Source organism: Salmo salar, chromosome ssa15 (genome assembly GCF_905237065.1).
Source record: "Salmo salar chromosome ssa15, Ssal_v3.1, whole genome shotgun sequence".
Lineage (NCBI taxonomy): Eukaryota > Metazoa > Chordata > Actinopteri > Salmoniformes > Salmonidae > Salmo > Salmo salar.
The window spans coordinates 97589182-97608607 of NC_059456.1; the positions used below are offsets into that span (position 1 = coordinate 97589182).

The following is a 19426-nucleotide window of genomic DNA, read 5'->3' on the forward strand; positions in this document are numbered from 1 at the left end:
AACTGCTCCGTCACAACGGTTTATAGCAGAATAGGCATCTGGAATATTGGGTGGGACATGTTCCCCTCACATGCCAAATACACCTACCCATGTTATCAATGAGAAATTCACAAGTTAAAACAATATGTATGATTTAGGACAGTTCGCAGACTGTCAGTGTTTTTTCAGTTTAGGTGGTCAGAATTGATCAGCGATGTTGTAATCGTGTGAGTGCACAACATATGATTAACATTTAGCACACTTACCCAGAGAGACTCAAAATGGAGCGCTCTCATTGGGGTGTAGGTTTTGACCATAAACTGAAGGTAGGTAGGGGCTATAACCCTTGCTGCACAGTAGGCAAGCATCAGGGTCTGAAACTGGATGCAAGCTTCTACTGGGAGCCAGCGGTGAATGCGGGGGGGGACGACTTGACACCAGGCACGCTGTGGCGTTCTGGTTGAGTTTCAGGGGTATGATGACACTGGAGCTAGGAGCCCAGCCAGCAGAGTTACTGTAATCTAGACGTGCGATAAATCTGGGTTATTCCAGACGTATAGTGCCTGGACTAGGAACACAACATACTTTGATAAATCACACAAAAAAAAAAAACTCAAAGGCCAAATCAAAATAATTTATTTTTTTGGGTGACATTTCATACAGAATTCTAGAATTTAGTGTCTCAAACACTTAAAAATCGATCCGTTGCTATATTTGCTTGTTGCCACCCCAAACCCAAAATTTACAGAAGAATTCTACTGAAAACATTATGGAGTCAAAAAAAAAAAAAACTATTCCTGTAGATTTTCAAGCTTGTCAACATTAATATCATTACCATATGCTTCTAAAATTCTTTCACATTACTTGAACAGTAAGATTCTTTTTAAAAACAAGTTAGTGCATCACCACACTACATTACTAGCTGCTCACAACTCATTCATGAATAAACAGCCTCTGAGCGATTAACTCAATTATAAATGGCATTACTAAACCCAAAGTCAATGCATCAAGTATTTCTCTCAGCTGAAATCTCAAACAATATACAAAATGTCATCATCTGCGTGCTTCTTTGTCAATTCGCTCTACCTCTCTCTCACACACACACACACACACACACACACACACACACACACACACACACCTTGGGGAAACCAGCCAACCAACAGTAGGATTAAAATAAATAAAATTTAAGAAGTAAATAATGTTGTACAGTCCAAACTGAAAATCCTCATGTCAAATTTCTGTCTGTTTTTATCCAATTTTAGAACTGCAAACTCACCCTAAAAACAACAAAAAAAACTAAACAATATGGTGGTAGATACCCATCTTTGACAAAAGCCAGCCTCCCTTCCTCTGGATGTTCAGCATTAGAACCAATACATTCTTCCACACAGGGCTCTAGCAAAGGGTTAATAATAATAATAATAATAATACCATACAGCATAGGATACTACATCTCTTCAGTTCAACTGGGACAAAGAGTTTCCCCCCTGAAGGACTACATTACTAAGCCGACCTTTCAACTCAGTGTTCATCCCAAATGGCATCCTGGTCCCTATATAGTGCAATACTATTGACGAGGGCCCTGGTCAAAAGTTATGGCACTATATAGGGACTAGGATGCCATTTGGGACATAGAAGCTTACCCTACCACGTCAACTAGAACTATAGGCAGCTGGCACATAGCACATGAAAATGGTCTGATTGTTTAACCCTTTACTTGGCTGCCAAATCTACTATATAGGCTAGCTAAATCCATCTCTGTTAACAGCACTCTTTAGCCCAGGGTTCCCAAACGTGGTCCCGGGTGCACATCCAGTTTTTTGCCCTAGCACTACACAGCCAATTTAAATGACTCATCATCAACCTTTGATGATTTGAAATCAGATGTGTGGTGTTAGGATAAAAACCAAAACGTGCACCGGGGGGGGCAGGACTGAGTTTGGGAAACACTGCACTACCCCTACTTCAATCATACTTCTAAACCATCTTTTTTAAATTTATTTTTACAATACACAAAAATGTGTTGCTAAACCTGAATATTCTGCATTGATGTAGGGAGAAACCAAACAGATCTCACCAAGACCATTCAGGCCAACCCAAGTAGTCAGGTTTGACCACATCAACCTTTCAGCCTGGTCCCAGATCTATTTGTGCTCTTACCAACCCCACTGTTGTCAATGTCAAGCCAAACATGACACTTCCATAAGTAAAGGCAGAAACAGACTGGCATCCATCAACATATATTTCCTAAGTTTCCAAATACAAACATATCAGGAAATGAAGATAAAAGAGATGAAAGAACTTGAAAATGAACAGGTTTGGACCAGGAAACTGCTATCTAAACAGGCTGAGGAGTGCTCTTACCCCAAGTGGACCTCAGTTTGCAACAACAAAGCAGAGTCACATACAGTTAACTGACAAAATAATGGAAACATTTGAGTAAATGAGATCAACACCAGTGTGGTTCCTGAGTTAATTAAGCAATTAACCTCCCATCACGCTTAAGGTTGAGTAAATAAATGCTGGCCAGGCCATTATTTTGGCTACCATGGCTATGCCAATATAGGATGACAATGCCCCCATCCATAGAGCACTGTCAATGTAAACCATATGCCATGGCTGTCAGTCACCAGATCTCAACCAAATTAAACACTTATGGTAGATTCTGGAGTGGTGCCTGAGACAGTGTTTTCCACCACCAACCAAACACCAAATTAGGAATTTATTGTGGAATAATGGTGTCACATCCTTCCAATACAGTTCCAGACACTTGTAGAATCAATGCCAATGTGCACTCAGTCTTTCCTGGCAGATCATGGTGGCCTAATGTCCCATTAAGAGATACTTTATGTTGGGGATTTCCTTTATTTTGGCAGTTACCTGTATATGCCACAGACAGCTCAAGGGGGGGAGGAAAACAAGCATAAAACTGTAACTTGATTATTACCAATTATTTTGGTTGAATTCTTTACTGATAACATAGGTGAGCCAATCATTAAACAACGCTCAAATCATCTTTAACATTTTTCATGAATAAACATTAAGAGGATCATGTCTAACTGGCCAATTTCAGGTAGTTGATTCTTGAATCCCAATGAGCTGTTCATTTGTTCCATGAAAACCAGTGAACTGAACCGTAGCACTGTCCCAATCGGTTTGCTTAGCAACAATCGACGCATAAAACAGATATCTCAATCAATCACATCTTATTTCAGTCAGTCATTCATCTTTGCCGAACGTACACAAAAGAAAAAAATAAGATATTGTCGTTGTTAGTGATATCTTTGTTATGTACACAACATATGCATGTATGTTAAGTTCTTTAGTGCATATGTTCCTTGTAGACCAACATCTATTGTTTAAAATCTAAAGGGCCTTAATACAGGGCCCAGTGTGCAACCTCTCCCCAGGCAGAGTAGCAAAGGAAACTAACTCCAAATAAATCACTGATTTGAAAAATTCTGCTAATAGATTTGTTTACGAGGCCTAAATTATATATTTTTCCTTTTTCCAAATCACTCCGAAAGATAGATGATACTTGTTTAGATGTTGGTTCTTTCTCCTGGATGTCCCCAGTCTTCCATTTTAACTTCATTAACTAATTACATTTCTTTCTTTCTCTGGGACAATGTTCCAGGAGGTGGGCGGTGGGGTGGGTTACCACTAAGGTTGTTGCTTTTATATGCACTGATTTTCTTTATATATATATATATATATGTATGTCACACTTGTTTGTTTGTTTTTGTCAGTCATATCAGAAGTTTTACTTTGGCGATACCGGGGGGATGTTCTGCTCTTTGCCAGTGTGTCGGGGGCCTCCTTGGGGGGAGCTGCGTCGGGCCAGTTGGGGACCCCGTCTCTGTTCATGGAACTTGAGGCCCCCAGAGCCCCCCTGTCTGGGGGGTCCATTGTTGCGGTAGTACCGTCCATCCCGAGAGTCACGGTCTCGATGGTCACGATCACGTGGTCGGCTCTCCTTGCACTCCCAGCCCCCATCCCTCTCTCTCTCCTGGGCCTTGTCCTGCCGGTCTCCCCTGGTGTGGTCTTCTGGGCTGGCGGTGGAGCTGGATCCTGGCTCCTCTGCCTTGTTGACGCGCTGCTCACGCAGCGGCTGGGCTGGTGTGGAGGAGGCTGGGGGGCCTGGAGGGGGGGCTCGCTGGCACACCTCGGCATAGCTGAGCTTGCGGGGCTCCTGAACGAGACAGAAAAAATACAAATGAGTTAACAGATGTAGATGTTTGGGCTAAGGTTAGAGAAGGGAAATCAATTACATTTCATAAGACAAAGAAGCAATCCTTATGTAACACAGATCCATCATGTGTAAATGGCTAGAGTAGAGGTCCAGTATGATCCATGGCGTCTTACCAGTGGTGCAGGGGTAGTAGTGGTGGAGGCCAGGGTGCTCGGGGTAGCTGGTGTAGAGGACACTGTGCTGGGTTGGGGCTTGGGGCCAGGCACAGCTGGCTGTGTGGAGGGGGGTCCGGTTGGGTTGGCCCCAGAGGTAGCAGGTCTATGTGGGGTGACTTTGGGGGCTGAGGGCTCTGCCACCCTATCCCACTTCTTCTCCTGATGTGGTACACTACAGAAGAAAATTAAAAACTCCATTAGGACTGAGGCAGACCTGTACCTCCCTATTTGACCTCTACATATTATGATTGTAGTCAATTCAACCTTTACATGAAAATGCTAAGGAGCAGAATGACCAGCTGATAGGCCTAAGTAGAATACCTTCCACTCGTAGGACTTCAATTAGTTTCTAAACAAAGGAGTACGTGAAATGACAGGACAACTGTGACCCTCAAAAAAATGAGCTGACTTCAGCCTGTTTCCTTACCTGGGGGCTGGGACAGGGGTGGGGGGTGCGTGAGGGTGTACAGCAAGTTTGGCTGTAGGCTGAACAAGACTAGACACAGACACTGCCTCCTCATGTCCTGGGGCTGGGCCGGCACTCACTTCCTTGTTGGCTAGTTCCGTTGTCTACAGAGAGGAGGGCACACTGACGTGAGCATATGACTTGATCTGCATGTGTAACTCCCATTTTTCATTCATGTGTCAATGTGTAATTTATACAACAGTCTGAGTTAAGTGTATCCATCTCAGTATTAAGGGATGAACAACCACATGGATCCAGTGTTTACCTTGTCCCTGTTCAGTCCTCGCACCACATCAGACATCCTGTTCTCCAGTAGGGGCTCTCCCTGGGTACTGGCCACACAGCCCGGCAGCGGGGGGAAACTAGTAGTAGCCAGGTCAAACTTAGGGGGCGCCACCTTTACCTCAGCCAGAGGGATGGGTCTCTGGAAGGACCAAGAGAGAACATTATAAACATGTTAATGCCCTCAATGAGGAAATTCATTACGCACCATAAAACTCAATGTACAGCCACACAATGTAACAGACATTAAACCATAAGCTTAAAAACAACAGACATGCACCAGGAAGTAGATAACCGGTTTGGTCCTAATTAAATACGTTATTCAAAAGCTAACTCTACATTATTACTGTAGTTCATTTTGTAACGTTACCGTGATCCGCTCGTCCTCTCTCCTCCTTCGCGTGCCTCTGTATGTCGTCCTTCTGTAATGGAGGACAGAAGACATGCTTCTCTTTTAGAGATGGTGCTGAAATTTGTACACTTGGTTCTCTGTAAACTGGTTGGTTTTATTTACATTCTCCATCTCAGACCTTCAGATCTCATAATCTTAGCGCTCATCGGGACAGGTGCAGAAGATAATAGCTTCAGGGAGAGGAGGAGCAGAGGTAGAGAGGAGGAGCAGAGGTAGAGAGGAGGAGCAGAGGTAGAGAGGGGGAGCAGAGGTAGAGAGGGGGAGCAGAGGTAGAGAAAGAATCCCAAAGCCCTTCTCACTCCACAGCCTGATTTCCCTCCTGTGCATCAAGTTGTCATCACTAGGTCTGAGATGACTCAAAGGAATTCACCACTTCAAAAACCCAACTTCATTGTTCCAATGGGGGGACAACACCTCACTGTGTGTTACGTCATAACATCTGGTCCAGAGAATGTTTACCAGTTAAAACACCAAGGTTAATAATAGTGTCAGCCTCACCTTCCGCGTACAGACATGCTTCCGTCATCGTTGGGGTCCGAGGAGGTGGAGGAGAGGTGGGGGAAGGTTGAGATCGGGTCCGGAGGTGTCTGGGTCTGCAGGGGCCCAGGGTTGGTGGTGGGGGGCTGAGGGCTCCTCAGGCCAGTCAAGCTCTCCAGGGGGACAGGGGCCACAGATGTAGGGGTCACTTCACCTGGTCTCCCCACCTGGGGTTTCACATGGTTCCTGGAGGACGAAGGAGATGTGATAACAGATCCGACCAGGTTTAGATACATCTGGGTCGTATTCAATAGGCCCCAAACAGAAAACTGACAAACAGGGAGGGACTTCCAGTACTAAACCAAAAAGAAAAATGTAATTGTTGCAAAATGTTTTACTACGGTGTGCCCTAATGAATACGACCCAGAGTTAGAGGCTAATCTTGGCACAACTGGGACGGGAATATGTGGTGGGCAATAAAATAATAGCATGCAATATGTTGGCCAACTCCTGATGACAAATACAGAGGCAAGCAAAGAAAACCACAAAAAGATGAACTTGGTAAGAGAGTATTACAATACTTCCTCTTTTCCCCTTCCTTCCATTGGTTCGTTTTTTCCAATCCATACTTGAAGACCTTCAGATTTCAATCTTAGCACTCATTGGGACAGATATAGATAAATAAATTCAATGAGAGGGAGAGGAGCGCACCAGACCTAATCTCTACAGCCTGCACTTCCTCTATGAACATCAATTATTTCATCTTAAGGTCCAACCAGTGTTTGCATAAAAGTACAATAGAACGTGACACTTTCATTGTGTGTTCCTGCTATGGTCGGATTCTTACAAATGTAAACTCAGCAAAAAAAAGAAATGGCCCTTTTTCAGGACCCTGTCTTTCAAAGATAATTCATAAAAATCCAAATAACTTCCAAGCTTTTCATTGTAAAGGGTTTAAACACCATTTCCCATGCTTGTTCAAACAACCATAAACAATTAATAAACATGCACCTGTAGAACAGTCGTTAAGACACTAACAGCTTACAGACGGTAGGCAATTAAGGTCACAGTTATGAAAACTTAGGACACTAAAGAGGACTTTCTACTGACTCTGAAAAACACAAAAGATACCCAGGGTCCCTGCTCATCTGCGTGAACGTGTCTTAGGCATGCTGCAAGGAGGCATGAGGACTGCAGATGTGGCCAGGGAAATAAATTGCAATGTCCGTCCTGTGAGACGCCTAAGACAGCGCTACAGGGAGACAGGACGGAGAGCTGATCGTCCTCGCAGTGGCAGACCACGTGTAGCAACACCTGCACATGATCGGTCCATCCGAATATCACACCTGTAGGACAGGTACAGGATGACAACTGCCTGAGTTACACCATGAACTCACAATCCCTCCATCAGTGCTCAGATTCTCAGCCTATTGCGGACAGGGGCTGGACTGAGGTCTTGTAGGCCTGTTGTAAGGCAGGTCCTCACCAGACATCACCGGCAACAACGTCGCCTATGGGCACAAACCCACCGTCGCTGGACCAGACAGGACTGGCAAAAAGTGCTCTTCACTGACGAGTCGCGGTTTTGTCTCACCTGGGGTGATGGTCGGATTCGCGTTTATCGTTGAAGGAATGAGCGTTACATCGAGGCCTGTACTCTGGAGCGGGATCAATTTGGAGGTGGAGGGTCCGTCATGGTCTGGGGCGGTGTCACAGCATCAACAAACTGAGCCTGTTGACATTGCAGGCAGGCAATCTCAAACGCTGTGCTTTACAGGGAAGACATCCTCCTCCTTCATGTGGTACCCTTCCTGCAGGCTCATCCTGACATGACCCTCCAGCATGACAATGCCACCAGTCATACTGCTCGTTCTGTGCGTGATTTCTGGCAAGACGGCAGTCAGTGTTCTGCCATGGCCAGCGAAGAGCCCGGATCTCAATCCCATTGAGCACGTCTGGGACCTGTTGGATCGGAGGGTGAGGGCTAGGGCCATTCCCCCCAGAAATGTCCGGGAACTTGCAGATGCCTTGGTGGAAAAGTGGGGTAACATCTCACAGCAAGAACTGGCAAATCTGGTGCAGTCCATGAGGAGGAGATGCACTGCCGTACTTAATGCAGCTGGTGGCCACATCAGATACTGACTGTTACTTTTGATTTTGACCCCCCCTTTGTTCAGAGATACATTATTCCATTTCTGTTATTCACATCTGTGGAACTTGTTCAGCTTATGTCTCAGTTGTTGATTCTTATGTTCATACAAATATTTACATATGTTAAGTTTGCTGAAAATAAAAGCAGTTCACAGTGAGAGGACATTTCTTTTTTTGCTGAGTTTATTTGTTAAAAAGCAGTGGATGCATTTCTCAATGTAAACCACCAAACAATATTAAAAAGTGGTTTCCTGTACCAGTTCTCCAGCTCAAATTAGATTACTTTTAAATTCAGGTTGAAATGGCAGTTGACAAATGAAAATGTACCAGACAAATATTTTGGACTGACCAAATCTCAATTCCCCTGGCTACAGCAGCTAGTGGTCTTATTTATACAGTCATCATATGAATCAGATGTCATAGGATCTCACTCACTTCTTAGTAAAGGACATACAGTGAGAAAAAAGCATTTGATCCCCTGCTGATTTTGTACATTTGCCCACTGATAAAGAAAGTATCAGTCTATAATTTTAATGGTAGGTTTATTTGAACAGTGAGAGACAGAATAACAACAAAATCCAGAAAAACGCATGTCAAAAATGTTATAAATTGATTTGCATTTTAAATGAGGGAAATAAGTATTTGACCCCCTCTCAAGCAGAAAGATTTCTGGCTCCCAGGTGTCTTTTATAAAGGTAACGAGCTGAGATTAGGAGCACCCTCTTAAAGATAGTATTCCTAATCTCAGTTTGTTACCTGTATAAAAGACACCTGTCCACAGAAGCAATCAATCAGATTCCAAACTCTCCACCATGGCCAAGACCAAAGAGCTCTCCAAGGATGTCAGGGACAAGATTGTAGACCTACACAAGGCTGGAATGGGCTACAAGACCATCGCCAAGCAGCTTGGTGAGAAGGTGACAACAGTTGGTGCGATTATTCGCAAATGGAAGAAACACAAAATAACTGCCAATCTCCCTTGGCCTGGGGCTCCATGCAAGATCTCCCCTCGTGGAGTTGCATTGATCATGAGAACGGTGAGGAATCAGCCCAGAACTACACGGGAGGATCTTGTCAATGATCTCAAGACAGCTGGGACCATAGTCACCAAGAAAACTATTGGTAACACACGACGCCGTGAAGGACTGAAATCCTGCAGCGCCCGCAAGGTCACCCTGCTCAAGAATACATATACATGCCCGTCTGAAGTTTGCCATTGAACATCTGAATGATTCAGAGGACAACTGGGTGAAAGTGTTGTGGTCAGATGAGACCAAAATGGAGCTCTTTGGCATCAACTCAAGTCGCAGTGTTTGGAGGAGGAGGAATGCTGCCTATGACCCCAAGAACACCATCCCCACCGTCAAACATGGAGGTGGAAACATTATGCTTTGGGGGTGTTTTTCTGCTAAGGGGACAGGACAACTTCACCGCATCAAAGGGACGATGGACTGGGCCATGTACCGTCAAATCTTGGGTGAGAACCTCCTTCCTCAGCCAGGGCATTGAAAATGGGTCGTGGATGGGTATTCCAGCATGACCCAAAACACACGGCCAAGGCAACAAAGGAGTGGCTCAAGAAGAAGCACATTAAGGTCCTGGAGTGGCCTAGCCAGTCTCCAGACCTTAATCCCATAGAAAATCTGTGGAGGGAGCTGAAGGTTCGAGTTGCCAAACGTCAGCCTCGAAACCTTAATGACTTGGAGAAGATCTGCAAAGAGGAGTGGGACAAAATCCCTCCTGAGATGTGCGCAAACCTGGTGGCCAACTACAAGAAACGTCTGTGATTGCCAACAAGGGTTTTGCCACCAAGTACTAAGTCATGTTTTGCAGAGGGGTCAAATACTTATTTCCCTCATTAAAATGCAAATCAATTTATAACATTTTTGACATGGGTTTTTCTGGATTTTTTGGTTGTTATTCTGTCTCATTGTTCAAATAAACCTACCATTAAAATTATAGACTGATCATTTCTTCGTCAGTGGGCAAACGTACAAAATCAGCAGGGGATCAAATACTTTTCCCCCCTCACTGTATGTATTTGGTAACATGACTACATTACCAAAGTACAGCTGTAATAATGAAACGTCTAAATTAAACTTAAGAGATAAATGAAAAGAAACCCGACGGATGGATGGTCAGGATGATGAGAGAAACAGTTGACTAAATGGAGGGCTAGCTAGGTCACTTAACCTAACTATGATCTGGCCCATATAAACAGCATCTAAACACAAGTTACGTCAAATGAATTAACAAATCCTAGCTGTCCATTATGCAAGAACATACTGTATCTTAACATTGATAATGCTAAAGGTAATGAGATGTTATGAACTTACATATCGTGCTCTTAGAGCCAAGGCTTGGGCCCAGTTCTAGATTTAGCCATTAGGTTGTAGACTGGTATGGTAAGAGATGGATTAAAACTGAACTGTTATGAACTGACAAAGCGATGAAGCTGATTCTAGACAGTATAATGGCTGTACCTGAAGGTATTTATTACTTTCTTTCTTGAATAGAGGGGGACACTGTGGGGACAGACCGTAAGAGAACAGGGAGTGGTTCAGTCAGTAATACCCATAAACTATTCATATGGAAATGCATCCTCTCTGGTTTTATGGAAGCCTAAATGGCGTATACACTGCATTCATAAAGTATTCAGACCCCTTGACTTAGTCCACATTGTTATGTTACAGCCTTATTCTAAAATGTATTCAATCATTTTTCCCCCCCCTCATCAATCTACACACAATACCCCATAATGGCAAAGCAAAAACAGGTTTAGATATTGTTTTATATAAAATATCACATTTAAATAAATATTCAGACCCTTTACTCAGTACTTTGTTTTAGCACCTTTGGCAGCGATTAGTCACGATTCTTCTTGGGTATAACGCTACAAGCTTGGCACACGTGCATTTGGGGCGTTTCTCCTATTATCTGCAAATACTTTCAAGCTCTGTCAGCTTGGATGGGGAGCGTTGCTGCACAGCCATTTTCAGGTCTCTCCAGAGATGTTCGATCGGGTTCAAGTCTGGGCTCTGGCTGGGCCACTCAATGACATTTCAGAGACTTGTCTCGAAGCCACTCCTGCATTGTCTTGTCTGTGTGCTTTGGGTCGTTGTCCTGTTGGAAGGTGAACCGTCACCCCACTCTGAGGTCCTGAGCGCTCTGGAGCAGGTTTTCATCAAGGATCTCTCTGTTCATATTTCCCTCGAACCTGACTAGTCTCCCAGTACCTGCCACTGAAAAACATCCCCACAGCATGATGCTGCCACCACCATGCTTCACTGCAGTGGTGGTGCCAGGTTTCCTCCAGACATGACGCTTGGCATTCAGGCCAATGAGTTCAATATTGGTTTCATCCGACCAGAGAATCATGTTTCTCATGTTTTGAGAGTCTAAGAACTCTGTCAGAGTGACCATGTTCTTGGTCGCCTCCCTGAACAAGGCCCCTCTCCCCTGATTGCTCAGTTTGGCCGGGCGGCCAGCTCAAGGAAGAGTCTCGATGGTTCCAAACTTCTTCCATTTAAGAATGCCAGAGGCCACTGTGTTCTTGGGGACCTTCAATGCTGCATAATTGTTTTAGTACCCTTCCTCAGACCTGTGACTCGACACAATCCTGTCTCGGAGCTCTACGGACATTTCCTTCGACCTCATGGCTTTGTTTTTGCTCTGACGTGCCCGGTCAACTGTGGGACCTTACAGTATATAGACAGGTGTGTGCCTTTCCAAATCATGTCCAATCAATTGAATTTACCACAGGTGGACTCCAATCAAGTTGTAGAAACATATCAAGGATGATCAATGGAAACATGATGCACCTGAGCTCAATTGAGTCTCATAGCAAAGGGTCTAAATACATATGTAAATACGTTACCTGTTTTACATTTTTTGCCCTTGATCTCCAATTGGTAGTTACAGTCTTGTCCCATCGCTGGAACTCCCGTACGGACTCGGGAGACGCAAAGGTCGAGAGCCGCGTGTCCTCAGAAACACTACCGCGCCAAGCTGCACTGCTTCTTGACACAATGCCCGCTTAACCCGGCAGCCAGCCACACCAACGTGTCAGAATAAAACACCATACAGCTAGTGACCGTGTCAGCGTGCATGTGCCCGGCCCGCCACAGGAGTCGATAGAGCACAATGGGACTGTTGTGCACCGCCTCATGGGTCTCCAGGTCACGCCCGGCTGCGACACAGCTTGGAATCGAACCAGGATCTGTAGTGACACAGCTAGCACTGCACCACTCGGGAGGCCCTGTTTTTTTTATATGTTTAATCATTTAGCAAAAGCTTCTACAAACCTGTTTTTTCTTTGTCATTATGGGGTACTGTGTGTAGATTGATGAGAAATGTTTATTTAATACAGTTTAGAATAAGGTTGTAAATGTAACAAAATGTGGAAAAAGTCAAGGGGCCTGAACACTTTCCGAAGGCACTGTATATATCTTACGGCCACAGACCCATGAACATGAATTAATTTATATACGCATTCATCAACGGTCTGTCAAAAGTTTAACCCAAGTCAACCCTTTTTGGACGAGCAGCATACGTTAACGGCAGACATACTAGACCAACATTCAACGTACCGGTTTCTGTTGAAGGGGCGAGTTACGTGGAGGGAGTTGTTGCCAGTCTTGTAGTGTCCAGGAGAAGTGAATCCATTCACAAAGCCACTATTGGGAAATGGTGCCTGGAGAGATGGGAAAAGGAAGAATATATATATTTCTTCTTCTTCTTCTTCTTACACAGATTCTCCTTTTTGTCTGATCAGCCTAACCTCATGACACACACAGAGGGGTTGGAAGCACAGGGTCAGCAATCCCCTTTATACAGATCAATGTTGAACAAGCAATAACTTAATAAAATATTTTTTCATTGTAAATGACTTCTCTTGTACATGAGATGACATCAATAAGACTAACCTATATAAATGAATGAAGTTATTGTTAACACAATTTACTAGGATTAGTTTATAGCGTTCTGCATCTCATCAAATATTTTCAATATTATTTATAACACCATTTAAAAGGATAAAGTCTACGATGCTCACCAGCGGAGTCTCGAAGTAGGGTGTAGGAGAGGTTGTCCAGGTCTGTGGTACAATGCCGTAGAGAGGGTACTGCTGCTGAGGGCTGTAGACGTGCTGCATGTACAGGTTAGGGTTGTACTGGGTCTGGGTCGGGGCAGACTGCTGGGCTGTGTACAGGCTGCTGTCCATGCTACGGTAGCCATTCTTAGCAAAGAACGTGTTGATGGCTTTTATCCTCGCCTGGAAGGAAGAAGTAAAATGAAGAAAAAAGAACATTGTGAAATGCGTCTTTGGCTTCACAACATGATTGGGAAGGGAAGAGAGATCAATAAAGGGACGTGCTAGTTGAGGGAAATTGCAGACTTAACTCGCAAGTGATTGATAGTGTCATAATGCAACTCACCATGATAGGTTTTCCCTGAAATGTTTTCACCTCTTCTCTTAGATATCTGTGTGCCTGAAAAGGTCAGAAAGACTCAGACAGGCAGTAATTCCATAACTCTTTTCAACAAAATTGGGACTGATAACAGCTTAATGCCCATTACACCAATCAGAAGCCTTAACACTGCTTTATAAACCAATCAGATCCAGCTTACCTGTTGAGCATCAGTGTCAGATTGGAATGTGATGTACCAGTTGTTGTTGTGCGCAAACTCTACACTAATCACTTTCGGACAGTCGTCACTTTTAAAGAGAGCCTCCACTTCCTTAGGGAACAAAGAAGAAAAATGTAATTAAATACAGCAAATAAGATTAAATACAGCAAATGTGCCAGCGTTGTGACAGACGGAGGCGTACTTACACCAATTCACCTTTTTCAATAATAAGACATTGTCTGTAACATGGTTGTATATTGATTATAACATGACTAACATGGTTGTCTTACCTCTACAGGTGTTGTCTCAGGAACCTCCCTCAGTATGATAATGCAGCGTTTGTGATCAGGACGCACCTTCTCTCCTTGCTCATCCACCTGAACCATTGGAGAGGCTGAGAACCACAAGCATATCAGGCTCAGGGACTCAAATGACACCATTATCGATCCACATACAGTAACTAGCATCGTAGTGGGGGGGTCCATCCCTCTTCTACACTGCCCTAAACGTAGTGCCCTAGGTGCGTCACAAGCCCACGTGGTCCCAGAACTGTTTGTGCAGTCTTGACAACTCCTATGGTCACGGTATTACCATAGGAGTTGGCAAGAAAGGACAAAAACTGATTTGGGACCAAGTTACATGGTTCCAAAAATGTAGGAAAAAATACAAATAAAACAAAAAGGTTTAGTCCCCTTACATCGGAGCACGTCCAGGATGAGCTCCATGTCAGTAGTGAGGGCCTTGATGCTCTCCATGCTGGCTATGGTCCATATGGGGACAAACTGGTCACTGTCCATCTGGGACATCAGGTATAGGTCCTTGGACAGGTTCTCCCTACACAACAAACGAGGGACAAACGTCAAATCATAAAAGACGCATGCCATCAACCACGCACACGTATTCGAAGGAATACACTTATTACAATTACTTATCCAAAAACCACAAGACACTGGGTCATTCAGTAGGGCATAATGTAGTAAAATGTTTTGCAACTAAAAAAAATACAAGCAGTTTTTATTGGATAACTTCAGGTAATATCTCCTGTTTCAAACATAGGAACCTAGATGTAGAACACCTAACCTAAAACACGTGTCCTCACCGAGAGAAGTAGAACTCCAGCTCTTTCTTGAGGGACTCTGTCAGGTTCTCTGATGAGAGGGGTTGTTCCTCTGTCAGCTTGGTCTCCCCTTCAAACCAACATGTGTTCAGTGAGTATGTAATATTGTCAGATAATTACATGAGGTCCGAAAAGACATCTGTAAGAGGTCTGCCCAGATAATGCATTTGTAACCGTCTTGTAATTTGTCAGTGAGAAACCTTGTGTCAAGGCTATGATCGACTAATTATAAGAGTCTTAATCTTATGGTGGATTATGGATGCTGTAGTTTAGTCCACCATGCTTTATAACTAACCCAAGGTCCCAGTTGTGGTCTCAGCAGGGGTGTAGGCCAGGTCTGGAGGATCCATGCCGTTCACAGTGATCTCAGCTGTGGCTGCTGCTGCGGAGCCGCTGTCCTCCAGGGTGGTGAAGCCTACGCTGTACGGTTTACAACCGGTGGAGGGCACAGACTCTGAATAACCTGGATGGGAGAGAGTGGGAGCAACAGGGGTGCCATTATTATTACATTTAGTAGTTAAGAGAATAATTGTGTAAAAATGTTAAGAATATTTAGTCGCCCATTTGAGATCCTAACTGCCTGCACTGGGACGGAAAGGGGTCTGTAGGCCTGCACTGGGGCGGAAAGGGGTCTGTAGGCCTGCACTGGGACGGAAAGGGGTCTGTAGGCCTGCACTGGGACGGAAAGGGGTCTGTAGGCCTGCACTGGGACGGAAAGGGGTCTGTAGGCCTGCACTGGGACGGAAAGGGGTCTGTAGGCCTGCACTGGGACGGAAAGGGGGTGCAACAGGGTTCCCCATGATTGACTTCCTATATGTCTCCTGCTGCACCCTCTCGGCCCTTTTCAATAAAGAGAGATGATGTTCTCAATAAAAACAGGCCTAGAGATTTCAGTACATGTGGCATTGATATCATGTATGGTACAGTATATGTATTGGTAGGTGCTTCCTGTTGTCAGCAATAATAGCTTATCGTGGACTAATAAAGTTTATTGAATTGATTTGGTGGATAAGATGACATTTCCTTACAATGTAAAAGCACTTTGAACATTTGGAAAAGCATTACATAAATCCAATCAATTATGCTTATGATTCTTAGGTAGGGTGCCAGCAACGACAGGGTTGTGGGTTCAATTCCTACTGGAGCAAAATATATAGTTTTTATTTTATACGTGCTTTACACACAACTATAAGTTAGTTTGGCTAAAAGAGCCTGCTAAATGGTATAAACAGTAATATTATATGTTATTAAACGGTATATAGAATTCTATGTTATTTCTCACCTTCAGTGATGTCAGCTGGGGACCACTGTGCTCCATCGGGGCCGTCGGCAGGGGCCTGCCACACCTTGGCATTGGGGTTCAGACCTGCGCCCTTGGAGGTGACCTTGGAACAGGGACAATGATAACAGAGAATGATAACATATGGATAGAAAAATGCATATATAAAGCTGCTCCGATCCAAGTCAACATGAAATAGATTTACATGATGTTACTGTTCATTACACCATACACAGTGATACATACACATACTGATACAAGCAGGATGTTCTCTTTACGGGGTGTCCTCTGATTGGTCCCATCCCAACAAGGGAAATACACATGACCCCATTAGCATTTACACATACAGAAAACAAAACAACCCAAATCCGATTGAATTTATGTTTTAGATTTACTGAGAACCGAGTCAACAGAGTTTATTAGAAAAGCATTGAAATTGTGCATGCTGCAAATTGGTTTAACAGTTGTACTATGCAATTATGTATCACTGTAACATTGGCAGCGGAATGTAGCCGGCAGGTAGCCTAGTGGTTAGAGCTTTGGACTGGTAACCGAAAGGTTGCTAGATCGAATCCCCGATCTGAAAAGGTAAAAATCTGTCGTTCTGACCCTGAACAAGGGTTCCTAGGCTGTCATTGAAAATAAGAATTTGTTCTTAACTGACTTGCCTAGTTATAGAGGTAAAATAAAAAAAATAACCATCATGTAACTAATCACATTTATTCGGGATTACAGTCTCAGCATTTACTGAAATACAATACATCAATAAAACAAATGTCAACCGAATTGGATATGTATCAAACGCCTAAAAAAACTGCTACATTTGTTTCCGTGATGTAAGCATTGGCACAACACACAGACCCCGAAAGACGCATAAATAACGTAAGGCATTGGAAACCAATTGAAATCGTGGTCGATTCCCATACATGTTTTTCATTCCAACCACAGAGTGATAAATATTATCACTAAACCACTATCAGTCACTGGCGACTCGCGAGTGTTGTTCGGCCTACATTTAACACAATAAAAGATGCTTACCTCAAGAAATAAAATCATTTTATTTGACTTCCTTGATAACTAATATGTAAGACGCATATAATATAATGCGAGCAACAGAGAAAAGCAGAACTTGAGATGCTTTACTTTGTAGTTTAAAGTTGAACATGCGGCTCTTCTCCACATGTCTCTACAGAGAGCGCGCTCTCTTCCGCACGCTTACCGCCAACTCAAAATGCACAACGGCTGTTGGCAGACAGCTTTGTCAATCTCAAACCCGACCAAATAGAAGGAGTCTGTTGCTCCTGCTACCCCTGCTGGTGAGCACCTCAACATTTCTGATGATACTTGAGGCACGTGCCACTTCCTCCCAGTGTTCTAGAATCGATAGAAAATTCGGGAATTAGTATTCTATCCGAGAGCACGGGCGGATCCCCAGACGACACACTTTTAAAGGATTGGGTGGATTTTTATAAAATCCCAACAAGGCGTAGAAATCTCTTGTTGAGCTGTCAATTATGTTGAGTGGGTGTGAGACAATAGGTCGTAGCCAGGGGGTGTCAACGTTTAATTTGATCTTGTTTCACTGTAGGTAGGTAGTGGCACGTGTAAAGAAATAAATAATAATAAGGCAACCTTACACTGGGAGTCGTTCCTAGTGACCACCTGCTACAAAATCGATCTACCCTTCTCGTAGTCTACTAGCAAGAGCCGCTGTCACATCTCAATATATCCTGTTCATGATCGAGTGGTTTCAAAATCATGTGATATGGAACAAACATTACACACATGAATTCCGTGAAAGCAGTCTCTGTCTAGCGAAACAACTCGGATTAATCTGGACAAATGTGCAGTGCTAACTAGATAGCTAGCTTACTGCTGGTTGTATCTCGTTAGCCCCAGTTTTTAAAGTCGGCTGATATTTGCTGTGCTGCATAGGCCGGGTATTTCCAATGCATGTTAGTTAGAGTCTGGCGAGATTAGGCTAGTTTTAATTTGGTAAATGTGCTTACTGGTTAGGTTGCATAGCTAGCTGGGCGATATCCGTGCCCGCCATCTCCAATCGATAGTATAATAAATATTGACACTTATGTCACTGCATAATGATTACTCAACAAATTTCTACATTTCCTAGCTTGGCTGCTAAGCTAGCAAATTCAATCGCTGCCAAAGTAGCTAACGTTAGCTGACTAAACTAAACTGGCAGAAAAACGTTACAGTTTGGCTATTTAGCTTAGCTGGCAATTTAAGTTATTGGGGGACTACTCATTACTCTAATTTCAAATGACATAGTTAAGAACGCGTCAAACAATATATTCATGCTTTTAGCTAGCCAATTTAGCTAGTTAGTCGTTACATAGTGTATCCAACGACAGCAAAGCAATCATTCAGCAAAACATATGGTAACGTTAGCCATAAGTCATCTCAGTCAATTTCTCGATGTGAATCAGATTGGTAGTTAGCAGAAAATATGGCAATAACATTAGGTAATATCCTTGGCCTCAGCCTATGACTGGAGCATGACCCTATTTAGAGAAGGGCAATGACGGCAGGCGACAAATCAAGTTGGTGGGACGAGTTGGCAATGGCAGGGGGATGGTGTGTTGTGTGTAGACTAGCTAACGTTAGCTTAGCTAGTAGGCGTAGAGGCCGCAACTCACCATGCCGCCTGATCCTACCCCGATCCCAAGTGGTGTCTCTCCCTCCCCACAGGTCTTCGGCCCCGGATCAGCCTCCTCCTGCAGCAGCCGCGGCTCTCCGCCCTGGTCCGAACTCATCGGCCGCTCTTGGCTCACGTCTCCCCCGTCGTTTTCCTCCCAACCCCCCGGCCCGTGTTCCACCCCCTCGTCTCTCAAAGTACAGGTTGCTGTCTACAATCAATCGGGTTATCTCCTGCTAGACTTGTTTAGCCAACACCAAAAGATAGCTAGCTAAACAGCCAGGGCTAGCAAGTAAGCTATCCTACTTAGCTAGCTAGTCAGCTAGATATTAATCAACGTTGGTGAATCAAGTTCGCACGACCAAATACTACAGACGAAAACTATGCCAGAGCGTGCCTCCACTTTTACCAACCACCTTTGTCACTAATGTTACTTCCCCCAAAAATGTAACAATCGTAAAAGCCGAAAGGCGCATTCCTAGCCGGGCGACCGAAGCGGACACGCACCTTTCCTAAGAGCAGGCAGACATTGGTAAAGGGCGCCACCGTCCCGACTCACACTGCGAGCT

The 19426-nt window shown here is 44.1% G+C and overlaps 1 protein-coding gene across 2 annotated transcripts; it reads right to left on the bottom strand.

Annotated features, from left to right (window-relative positions):
* Window positions 1-599: 599 nt before the first annotated feature.
* On the bottom strand, window positions 600-19405 carry LOC106572789 (la-related protein 4). Of its 2 annotated transcripts, none has more exons than XM_014147265.2 (16): window positions 18859-19405; window positions 16205-16307; window positions 15218-15385; window positions 14905-14992; window positions 14503-14639; window positions 14096-14199; window positions 13806-13916; window positions 13613-13666; window positions 13231-13449; window positions 12767-12870; window positions 6048-6272; window positions 5508-5559; window positions 5121-5279; window positions 4817-4959; window positions 4348-4561; window positions 600-4174 (listed from the first exon to the last, which is right to left on the bottom strand). In XM_014147265.2, the coding sequence occupies exons 1-16, from the start codon at window positions 18973-18975 to the stop codon at window positions 3746-3748; spliced, it is 2427 nt and encodes an 808-aa protein (XP_014002740.1). In that variant the 5' UTR covers window positions 18976-19405; the 3' UTR covers window positions 600-3745. The 2 variants fall into 2 exon arrangements, with proteins under 2 accessions (XP_014002740.1, XP_014002741.1); XM_014147266.2 differs by lacking the exon at window positions 18859-19405 and adding an exon at window positions 17240-17412.
* Window positions 19406-19426: the final 21 nt, after the last annotated feature.

Bases quoted from the DNA above. Each gene is read 5' to 3' on its own strand.
- LOC106572789 (XM_014147265.2), bottom strand. From the start codon at position 18,975: ATGAGTTCGGACCAGGGCGGAGAGCCGCGGCTGCTGCAGGAGGAGGCT. The intron at 15,386-16,204 runs GTGAGAAATAAC...TCTCCCATCCAG, and splicing joins CCCAGCTGACATCACTGAAG to GTTATTCAGAGTCTGTGCCC. The intron at 13,667-13,805 runs GTAAGCTGGATC...TGACCTTTTCAG, and splicing joins CTGACACTGATGCTCAACAG to GCACACAGATATCTAAGAGA.